Source organism: Dromiciops gliroides, chromosome 4 (genome assembly GCF_019393635.1).
Source record: "Dromiciops gliroides isolate mDroGli1 chromosome 4, mDroGli1.pri, whole genome shotgun sequence".
In the NCBI taxonomy this organism is placed as follows: domain Eukaryota; kingdom Metazoa; phylum Chordata; class Mammalia; order Microbiotheria; family Microbiotheriidae; genus Dromiciops; species Dromiciops gliroides.
Window position 1 is genome coordinate 276,623,579 of NC_057864.1, and position 12,117 is coordinate 276,635,695.

The window sequence follows — 12,117 nt, forward strand, 5'->3', positions numbered from 1 at the left end:
TTTTCCAAGATCAATTCTCAGTGTTTTAGTGATAGTGCAATAATGCAGTGGCTATAGTACAAGAGAGTTTGGTATGTTGTGAGGCATGCATGGCCACATTGTGAAATGGATAAACTGTTATCAGTTGTGATTTGGAATGTCTGGAATTTAACATGAATATTCTCCTAAACATGTGGGGTCCAGGTGAAGTACACATGAGGAATTATTTCTTAACATATAAACTGCTTTGATTCTAGAAAGTCATCACCTACTTGCTGAATTTTATATACAAGAATAAAGAGACTAAAAATGAGAAACTAGGGGAATAATCCCACGCTCATCTTCACTCCAGACACTGATCAAAAACTGTCCCCAAAACAGCAAGAGAAAACTGAAAAGATCCCATTTTGAAATATATTCCTTGGCAATTCATTCTTTTTTTTACCAAAACCATTTTTACCATTCTGGTTGGTTTTTGTTTGTTTGCTTATTTGTTTTTACCAGAACCATATTTACTAGGAAATTCTTCAAAAACTCAAAGAAACTGAAAATTAGAAATGACTTGTGGTCATATCATTCATACCATGCCTGACAAATGGACATCTTTTGTCTTTGCATAAAAATTCCTAGAGTAGAAACTCACTACCCTCACAGGACAACATATGTTACTTTTGAATAGGTCTCATCCTTATGGTATCTTTTCCTTAAAGTGAACCCCAATCCATCTCTTCAACTTCTACTGATTGCTGTTAGTGCTCCTCCAAGACTAAGCAGAGCAAATGTAAGCCTCCTTCCACAAAGTAGGCCTTCAAAACACTTGAGATCAGATATTATTTCCCTCCTAAATTTTCCCTCTGTTATGCCAATCAGCTCCAGCTCCTTCAACCAATCCTCATGTGGTGCAATTTCAAAGTCCTTTTACCATTCCTATCACCTTTCTATACATTCTCTTCAGTTTATCCCCCGTGATGTCATTGGTCCTCTTCCAGAAAAAAAGGACAAACAACATAACAATTCTTCCTAAAACATGATGTCCAGCACTGAAAATATTATTCCGAATATGTTCTGACCAAGGCATAAAGTGCTTTAATAATGCTAAAATCTAGTTAAATTCTAGTAACCCTGTCAAAAAAATGAATTGAAGTTAACCTCGATTGATCTAGTCTTGATCTAGTTCTTCAGGATTACTATTTCTTTTTCTAGTCACTCACCGACATCCCTGACCACATTATGTTCTGAAATTTGGTCAGAAATCAAGATCAGACATTTCTTCAGAGTGTGAAGAATCTGCTTTTTTCCTTTGTTTTTCAATTGATAATAACTAGCATTTGTCCTTCTCCAATTAATTGTAGAACCCTCCCTCATATTCCATGAATTTGATTCCAAAGATGACTGAAAAGTGACCTCCACAGCACCAGTATTTTTTGTACCCTGAGATAGACATCATTCGGGTCTGATGACTTCAAGTCATCAAGGGTGTCTAGGTGCACTCTCCTACATATATATCCTGAATTTCAACTTCGAGTTAGTCATTTGAATTCCATCATTTCACATCTATTCAGAGCAATGGTTCTATCATGAACACCAAGAAGTAGCTCCTTTGTGTTTTCCTTAGCTATTCTTACCATCCTCGGCTGACTCCAACCTTAGTGCTCAAGGCTCTACTCTGCAGAACTCTTGCTTTTAGATTCTTCCTCCAATCTACTCTCTTGCATCTCTCTCTTAATTTCCCCCTATTGGTAGTAAAGAGGGAAAGAATGGCTAATATGGAATTAGAATTCACTAATCAGAAGGGCCCTTTAATAGTTTGTTTAGTCCAACCAACTTTCACCATTTAGAGAAAGGAAAATGAGGCTCACAAAAAGTTAAATAATTACCCAAAGTTACAGATACTACCAATACCAGCCAAGAACTAGAATTGCAGGATGCTGCCCACCCGTTCCAGTCTAATACTCCTGCCTGAGCCATGATATTAAATATAGAATTTTCCTCTTGGTCGTCCCCACATATTTGGAATAAATTTCTTCCTTACTCTGCATCCTAGACTCTCTCTCTTCTTTTAAGATACGTTTAAGTATCATCTTCTGCATGAAGTCTTTCTGGACCCTCCCAACCTCACTTGTTAGTGCTTCCCTTACCAATCTGTCTTCTACTTTATTTTCATTGAAGTTCAATCATGTCTGACTCTTTGTGATCCCTACTTAGGGTTTCCTCAGCAAAGATACTACAATGATTTGTCATTTCCCTCTCCAACTCATTTAAGAACTGTAGAAACCAAGGCAAAAAGGGTGATGTGACTTGCCCAGGGCCACAAAATTAGTATTTGAGACTGGACTTAGAACTTAGGTCTTCTTAACTCCAGACCCATCAGCTTCAGACACTTACAGGTGTGTAACCATGGGCAAGTCACTTCACCTTTGTTCCTCAATTGTGAAATAGACATCATAATAGCATCTACCTCACTGGGTTTTTGTGAGGATCAAATGAGATGCATTTGTAAAGAGCTTAGCAAAAGGCCTGGCACATGGTAAGTATATAATAAGTTCTTGTTTCCTTTCCTTCCCAGTGGATAAGGTGTTAGGTGAATTCAGAAAACTACAAGTGCAAATTCTGCCTCTGATACTTACTAGATATGGCTGGACCATGAGCACACCACTTAATCTGTAAACTCTCAGTTTCCTCAACTGTTATATAGGGTTTTATAAGGCACATCTGGAAACTTCAAGTGCTATACAAATTCAAGATATGAATATTATTGTTTTTGTTGAAATCTTGAGGCAAAGGTAAGATCGTTGGATCACAATCATGCTTTCTGGATAATTGTAGAGAGGACGTCTGGTTAAGTATGATCTGAACAAATGGCCTCTGATACCCCTTCTAAATCTGATACTCTGTTCCTTTTGTGAAATTCAAATGAGACAATGAATGGGAATGTGTTTTTGCAAACTCTAGAACACTGTCTACCTGAGAATGAATGCATTAGCACTGGAACTTGTTCTATTGGGGGAGTATCTGAATCACATTGTAGGCAGAAAGGCCATGGAACAAGAAGGAAATGAGGTTAAATGAGGTGCACAGGCCAGAAAGGAGTATGGTTTTTCACCATGACCTACATTTTCAAAATCCACCTGTGAGCTATTCACACCCTCCCCATTGCAAAATGCTCAGTGTGTGATATTATATGTAGAAATTTAGTTGTTACAGTGAGAAGTACAATATAAATAGCTACCAAATTGGTGCTTGAGATGTCAGGTGTGGTTAGAAAGAATTGGCAGCTTAAGTGCATCCTGTGAGATGCTATTTAATGGCTTATGATATTTGAAAGTAGCAAAACTGGGGAAAAGCAGAGCTCACAAAAATGATATGGTTTCCACAGAGTTCAGTAGGCATTAGCTTTTGATATCCTAAATAGTTCTTACAGTAAATTTGGGGCCCTCTCCTCTTCAGAATGAAAGCTAATTGTTCCCACTTTTAAAATCAGAACATCTGGTTCAGAATAAAATGCATTTTTAATCATTGCATTCTAAGTTAGTGTTTCAAATATTTAATTTTTTTTACTCTTCTAAAAACATGAGATTTTAAAGAATCTACAATGTGCAGCTGTATACATTAGGAAAAGTCAAAGAATAAATTTGCCCTTTAGATGACACTATTTTGACTTAGTCACACTAAGGCCTATTGAGCAAAAAGCGCCCTCTGTTGGGTGAGAGAGTAAACTCCTTATGCCATTTCAGTACTCAGAAGAAAATGACTTCATTTTATATTAAGGAAAATTTTTTCCAAGGTTAATTTATTTAGAGCACATTAAGGAAAACTAAAGCTACTGGAACATCTAAGGGTCAAAAGTGGATGGTATTAAAAAATCACTGAAGCAAGAAGTAGACTGGTATTTTCTCTCAACATTTCATACACATTTGTTTCACGATCTATTCCTTTGCTAGGCCAATTAATAACCAACTCCTGATATGTGCACGTATAGGTCCTAGGTCCAAGAATTCCAAATGCTTAGTCTCACTGCATAGAAGTTCTCCACAAGATATGAGTGGCTTCCTAAAAGATTTATGTATTGTAGTTAAGGTTCAAAATGCCTAGAAATGTTAAAATCTACATCTGAAACTGTGAACCAATCAGCTTTACAGTTGAAGTCAGACACGATACTATCATAAAATCCAAGATTGTTCACATCACCATTGTTCAACGTTGTTTAGTTCACAATTCAATGAACCAGTTCTTAATCACTGTTTGGACTTCAGACAGCTATGGAATATTTTCCTGTCAAGTTTTACTATTAAAGTATCTTTAAGAAAAGACTGGGTCTAAAGTGCCCTATCTACAAACAACATTCAGCAAGACAACATGATATGTGTCCCTTTACAAGCATAAGAGGGAGAATGAGTAGAAAAGGGTTACTTGTGTGGGGAAATATGCCGTGGGAAAAAAAAAAAGAAGTGAGATATGAAACTGTTCACACACTAAACAACAATGACCTTAAACCATTACATTACTTTCTTTCAGCAGGGCTAATTATAAAAATATAAACCGATGCTTCCATGAACTACTGACACTCACAAAACAATTGTACACCCCTGTTGTAATCTCTGTCATGTTTCAAATTTCACTAAATGTGTTTAGAAATTACATAAGATATAAAGATTTGAAAACAAATTGGCTGTTTTGTTTCAATGTGTTACACTGAACCACAAACAAACATAAAGCACATATTGATAGGTATTAACTTATCAAGATTCATTGAAATTAGTCAATTCCTACTATCCCCTGAAATTAACAGAAAGATAGGAAGACAGAAAATGCTAACTAATCCACTTGATTTTTTAAAGTCCCTCAACAAATGATCAATAAGTGAATCTGTATAACTGTGACTGGTTAAAAAGCTCATGTTACTTCAACTCACAGCTTCATCTTCTAAAAGTAATTTCCCAAAGGAAGAAGCCACCTTTTTTTCTCTGGAATCACTTTGGGAACTAGGAAAACCTTTATGTATAATTGGAGGAAGAATTCACTACATGTAATTTACCATCATTCCAATTGTCTATTTTTTTTTTTAGTGAGGCAATCGGAGTTAAGTGACTTGCTCTGGGTCACACAGCTAGTAAGTGTCAGTGTCTGAGGTCGAATTTGAACTCGGGTCCTCTGAATCCAGGGCCAGTGTCCTCTCCATTGCACCAACCTAGCTGCCCCCCCATTGTGTATCTTTTATTAAGACAGCTTAAAGACTTGCCTTTAACAAAAAATGAGCTGCCTTCTTCCTATACAAGTTCAAATAATACCTGGATACATTTAAGTGTTTTCATGTTGGATTTTTTAAATTAAAATAAAAAATGTAGTAACGTCCTACAACCAAAACTGAAGCAATAGCTTCACAAGGTTGCATCAGAAACTCACATTCTTTTTTACCAAAAAATTCTACAAAATCTAGATCAAATATGAAATATTCAAACCTGAGAATATTACAATAGGTTAAGTAGTGCCTTACTCCTATGAGCATGAAGAATCTTTAAGAAACACAGAATGTTTAGCACCAGAGAAGATCTTAAGAGATCATTTAGATAAATACCCTTCATCCTTATGGATGAATAAAACTTGACTCAAAAGGGGTGACGTGACTTCCCTAAGCTCAAATTATATGAACAAGATAGGTTTGGAAAAGGACCTAGACTTGTGATTTTTATATATAGGGAACTCCATATTAAAGTGCAATTTGGCACTTTCTTTGCAACATCTTCTCTTAGAGTAGACTTAGAGCATTGAGAGATTAAGTGATTTGCCCAGGGTCACAACCAGTACATGTCAAGAGGAAGGACTTAAAACCTAGGTCTTCCTGGCCCAGAGGCCAGTTCTCTATGAGCAAGATGAAAGGAGACAATTAATGTGAGTTTCTACAGATTTCACATTTGCCTGAATCATAAAACTATTAACGATTTGGAAAAATATGTTGTGCATAGCATGTTGTTTTCTAAAAAGGGACTGCACTTTTAAAATAAGAATATCACAGCGAAGGGAGAAGGATGCTTCTGATATGTATTTGGAAACCTGAATGTTCTTTAAGACAAACTATTGTTACCCTGTCCATTACTGCTAAATTTGGTGAAGCCAGTTGAACTGTTTTGAATTACTAAACAAAGCATACAAAAATGATGCCACAAAAGAAAAAAATACCTAGAGAGAAAAAGAAATAAGTATAGCCTCAATGTGTCCTGACCTATAAGGCCAGGCAATAATTCTCCTGAGAAAAGGAAACTAAAATACCACTATAAAGGATTTGATTTAGTGAATACATTTGCAACCTTCTGCCAATGTTCATTTCTAATGAGAAAGAAATGGTTTCCCACCCCCACCATGGTTTTCATTTTCTTCCTCTTTATGTATAAATGGTATCATACACCTCAAGTGTCTTTACAAGGACATAGCATTTATATCTTCAAACTCTGATAGTGTACATGATATCTAAAATAGTATTCTTGATTCCCACAAGATAAATGTCTAATCATTAGTGCCCTCTTTTATGCCCAGTGACCTTAATAGTCTATAGTCTCACACTGCTGAGTGTGCACTTCTCCTTTCACCATCAAATGTAATGTCAATCAAGGACTAACTCAGTGAAGCAAGGGATAAGCAGGTTACTTGGAAGTTCAAAATATATGAACTCAATAAAGGGAGGAAATAGGAAGGATATTGGAAAAACAAAATCAAGAAGAATGAGAGGATGGTCCAAAATAAAATGAAAAGGGAGCGAAAAGTTCAGAGGAGCCATAATTCACTCCAGAAGAGAATGGGGGAAATTTTTAAAAATAAGAAATCAAACTGGTTTTGATATAGGACTAAGGAAGGATCTCAGGTCTGAAGCAGGGCTTAAAGAAAACCAGAGCAGCTGACTGAAATTCTGGATAGGTCTTTTCCCGGCCAGAGGATGCTAAGAACAAGTTGTTTTTATGATTGCCATGAGTTTTCTAGTATCTTTACTAACTGTACCTGGGGCTTCTAAAGTTGCTTCAGGCCTGTTTCCAATGAGGACTCAAATTCCTAGTTGCAGTCCTAGAAGTGACCCAGTACCAGATGAACTGTATTGTTCTGGGCTACCACAGACCAACAAAGATTCATTGGGTTCACTCAATCCAAACCTCTCAGCCATTCAACCACTCTGCTCTTTTCTCTACATCAGATAAAACCACTTCATTGAAGCAACATACACCCATCACTATCAACATTCAACTACTCTGCCGTAGTTGCCACTTGCAATCCCTACAAAATACAGAAAGCCATGTCCACGCTTACTAGAAGTTGCTTTTTTGTAATAATAAAAAGATCCATAAAATAAAAAAATCTCCCCTACCTTGAACAACATTAAGTTGTTGGTTGATTGTTCTGTTCCATTCCAACAGTGCCCTGTGACTCTTCATGTTCTTCGGCTTTCTGGAGAAGATTATGAAATTTCTCTAATTTATTGTAAAATTCTCTCAAGTCGGGAAATAGTCCCTTCGACTTCTTCCTCTCTGGCCTTTGCCAGTCCAATAATTTATTGCACTGTTTGCTCAAAGTTCTAAGTCTCTCTTAATTCACAACAAGATCAGGAGATGTTTCCTCTGTGGCTAACATCATTTTTGCAGGTTTTATTGGCATTTTCGTTGTCAGTGATAAGGTCTTCTAGTTTCTTCAGAAAGTTCTGATATCACTCTTCTGCCTTTGCAGTGTGTCTTTGTCTCTTCCCACTGAAGCCATGCTGTCCAGTTCATCATCAAATTCTGCAAACTGAGAAACATTTCTCGGATGTGTTCTGGAAATGGCCAATGCCTGACGTTTCGTCCTCTAAGAAAGAACATTTTTCTTCAACTTGCTGGCTGACTTCACTGTGTTCCTTGTTCTAAAGATTCTGCCCCTCTAACAAGAGATCTGAGGTTCCCTTTGAATCTGAAGCTTCCAGTATGAGGTCCTGGGCAAACTTTTTTTGGCACTGATGGATTCTATCTGGCGGCTTCAAGGCCTGAACGACGGATTTCTGCTGGGCCTGCATAACTGTCAAGTGTTTATATTCCTCTGCAGGCCTGAGGTCCTAAGGAATTATGAACTTCCAGCTGTTCCTTGGCACACCTAAGTTGCCTGTGGGCTTCTCTGATATTTTCTTGGAACTCTCTAAGTTGTTGTGCCATGTTTTCCAGTGAATGTTTTTTTACTATGGAGCTGTTCAGTTACCATGTCTACTTTCTGGATCAATATCTTATTCTCTTCTCTAACAACCTCTTGTCTGTCTCACTGGCCTGATCAAATTATTTGCGGCATTATTTAATAATTCCACCCCATTCCAAAGCGTTGGTCCATTTCTTTCTGCAAAGCCTTCACCTTAGTGATCAACTTCTCTGTTTCCTCGGGATCTGGGCAAACCTTTATTTCCATCAAGGTATTTTGGCATTTGTCTATCCATGGCCTAAGGTTGTCTACGTGTTCTCTGTACTTAAGAGCTTTCTCCAAACAATCATTCAGCTTCTCTTGTCTTTCTGTCATTTGCTTAATAAGGTCCTCCCAGTTGGTTTTAATTGTGTTAAGCTGCAACTGCAAGTCAGCCTTCTCAGTCTCTTGGGTTTTTAATAGTAAATTTTCACCTTCTGCAATAGTTTTTTCATAAGAATCAGAATGGTCAGTCACAGCTTCCTTAAATTCTTTCTGGTCTTTAATTAATTCCTGCAAGACATCAAGTTTGGCTGATACAGGGCGAAATTGGTTTTGTTCTTCTTTCTTTGTGCCCAGCCAAGCCTGAAAATCTTTAGACATTTGTTGAAATTGATGGGAGCTTGCACAGGTTGACTGAAGTTGCTGAACATGATTTCCTGAAAAGAACATTACAGATTAATTTTGTCACAAGATATTGACTGAATGTGTAATAATTAACATTTGAATCAAAGAATAATAACAAATGGAATGAACTCCAGAACAGTTTTAAAATAGTCAATGACTACCAGGAGTTAGGCCTAATCAGGGGAGAAAGAACGGGAAATGATACCTGAGATATGACACAGAGATGACAAAAGTAGAAGAGTGTACAGGAATGACAAGTAAAGGAGAAGAAGAAGATATAGGTGAAACAACAAAGTGGTAGAGTATCTCTTAATTTGACACTAAATTTCTGTAACTTGGAACCAAGGCTTACCTAACCATGTTTTTTGTTGTTGTTTTAGTCTGGTTTTTGATGTTTGTTTTGAGCTAATATTTATATAAAGCTTACTATGTGCCAAGCCCTGTGCTAAGCACTTTATTGTTATCTCCTTCAATCCTCACAACAACCCAGGGAGGTGGATGTGCTATTATTATCTCTGTTTTGCAGGTGAGGAAACTGAGGCAAACAGGGTTAAGTGACTTGCCCAGGTCACACAGCAAATGTCTAAGGTTAGATTTGAACTCAGGTCTTCCTGAACCAAGGCCCAGTACACACCACCTACCTGTTCTAAATTTAATCACCTGGGGACTAATAAAGGAGAGCAAACAATGCTCTGATACTGTGTGGAAAGTGTTTCAATATTTAAATTATTTCTTAATCTAACTGCTTAATAAAAAATTTAATTGTCTTTTGCTCAGGGTAATGGGGGTTAAGTGACTTGCCCAGGGTCACATAGCTAGTAAGTGTCAAGTGTCTGAGGCTGGATTTGAACTCAGGTACTCCTGAATCCAGGGCCAGTGCTTTATTCACTGCTCCACCTAGCTAACCCCAAATTGTGTATACTGGGTTTTTGTTTTTGTTTTTTTGCAGGGCAGTGAGGGTTAAGTGACTTGCCCAGGGTCACATAGCTAGTAAGTGTCAAGTGTCTGAGGCCAGATTTGAACTCAGGTCCTCCTGAATCCAAGGCCCATGCTTTATCCACTGTGTTACCTGGCTGCCCCCTAACTGCTTAATTTTTTAAGAATGTTTAGTCAGTCACAATGGAGAAACGGCTACTAATGTTAAGCAATGAATATTTATTTCAAACTACATTCAAGACCCTGAGATGCCTTCCACACAGGCTAAATAAATGTAGAATAAAATTTTGTTTCTTTTAATGTTCCACTAGCCTCTCTGCCCAGAGCTCACCACCATTTGCCCTGGGGAAAACCTACATATGTTCTCACCACCAGGAGATATGAGCAAGTGAGCACAATAATGTAAAAAACAAGCAACCACTTTATTTAAAATAATCCTACACAAGAACATTCTTTGATAATAACCAGGCTAAGACAACAACAGCACATGAAGATATGAAGAAGGGCCTTTTGTAGGCAATTGGGTTTTTTTTATTGTGTTTTCTGTTGTGAGTGGGTTTATCAGAAAACACAGGTGTTTTACAGCTGTCTCAGAACAACAATTTAACAGCAACCTGCAAACTCAACAAAAAATGCAATTCCAATATATGTATTTGTAAATCACACCAAGAGAGATAGTAATAAACCAAGACTATGTTCTGTAATGAAAGAAGACAGGCCCTGAGGACAGTAGGCATTTCAGGGATCTACTGATCATATCTTTTAGATAATTTGTCTTCTCTTTTACTGTAATGATTGAACAAGTTCTTTTTATGTCCTAGGAATGAGTGGCAAGAAGAAACGGGAAAGATATAGCATATGTGTTCTTATCTTTCTCCCTTCTCCCCCAAACCCTCAACAAAAACATGACAGAAATACAGAGATATACATATCTTTGATTAAAATCCACAAACCTGATTTTTGTTCAATATTTTTAAATGCTTTTAAGATTCCTTCTAGTTGCCTACTGAGTTCTGCTTTTAAGTACTCCTCTCCAACCAGTGCTGACAACTCTTCACAGAGGGTCTGGGCCACTTTTATATTCTTCATTTCCTGTTCTACTTCCTGCTTCATTTTCTGGGCTGTTTCCAACTGCTGTTCCATGGCATTGGGGTGTGAGCTCACAGCCAGACTATTGCTGATTTTATTATCCAAGTCACTTAGCTTATCAGAGAGGTTTCTCAGCAGGCTTTGATACTGGGTGCTTTTAACAATAGCTTGGTCAATTCGATCACATCTGTCACTCAATTGACCTGTCAGGCTATCCCACTTTTGGGCCACAACCGTCAGCTGTTCTTTCACAGTTGCACGCAGAGGATGGTGTTCAGCTGGTTTGCTTAGAATACTCTGACCAGTTGTTGTTAACTGTTCATACTGAGGCTTCCGGGTGTCAAATTCTTTTAGTAGAATCTGGAATAATGGGAAAACCTGATTTAGTATGGTAAATAGAACAATAAATTTCAAAACTAATAAACAATTCTATTAAAAAATACATATTTATGTTATTTTAAAGTTTTTTTCCCAATAGTCCATGTCATTGCAGCCTATCTTTAAATCAATGAGTGTTATCATTATCCAAAGGTGTCATACTCTATCATGATAACATAAAAATAAAACTCAATTATCAATTTTGCTCTTTGGAAAAAGTGGAAAAAAAAACCTGGGATGTGAATTTTTATACATTAAGTCAATATGGACAAACTAATAATTGCTAGGAAAATAGGCCATTCGGTAGAGGTGATGTTATAATTATAAAGCAAACAGTCCAGTGACATCAATTAAGGTATTAAGAAATTTTTCTCTGACAGTTCACATCATTGGAAATACATAGTGACAATTTTGAAATGTATTTTAATACATTCTCACATTTAGATTGATTTACAAATTATCAGATGTATATATGAGAAGCAGTATGTCACAGTAGATAAAGAGCTGCCCTTGAGGTCAAGAAGATTTGAGTTCAAGTGTCTCCTCTGACATATACTGGCTATGTGGCTATAGGTAAGTCACTTAAAATTTCCAAGTTTTAAACAACTCTCTAAGACTCTTAAGTTTCGGATATGGCACCATAATGCATTGGGACAGGAAGTTTCCTCATTAGTGGTCTTCTATAGCAATGAATTACAGGGTGCAATCCTTATCCTGGTGTGTGCGTGTGTGTGCGTGTGTGTGTGTGTGTGTGTGTGTGTGTGTGTGTGTGTGTGAGTGAGTGTGCATATAAGCATTATTGTGCATATGGACATATATGTAGGTTAGAATTCACTTCTATTAGTGTCTCTGATTATTGTTCCCTGATATTAAAGAGGGGCCCCAAGTCATGCCACTCATAAAGAAAAAGACCAATGCGACAATTTC

General features: G+C 37.2%; 1 protein-coding gene across 1 annotated transcript in view; it reads right to left on the bottom strand.

Annotated features, from left to right (window-relative positions):
- Positions 1-12,117, bottom strand: part of LOC122755023 (dystonin-like) — a 646,765-nt gene that overhangs the window by 114,789 nt on the left and 519,859 nt on the right. The window contains 12 exon segments of the mRNA XM_044003425.1: positions 7,331-7,365; positions 7,367-7,452; positions 7,454-7,503; positions 7,506-7,599; positions 7,601-7,659; positions 7,662-7,750; positions 7,752-8,023; positions 8,025-8,165; positions 8,167-8,242; positions 8,244-8,290; positions 8,293-8,819; positions 10,677-11,172. Of these exon segments, the coding sequence (XP_043859360.1) occupies positions 7,331-7,365; positions 7,367-7,452; positions 7,454-7,503; positions 7,506-7,599; positions 7,601-7,659; positions 7,662-7,750; positions 7,752-8,023; positions 8,025-8,165; positions 8,167-8,242; positions 8,244-8,290; positions 8,293-8,819; positions 10,677-11,172 (1,972 nt within the window).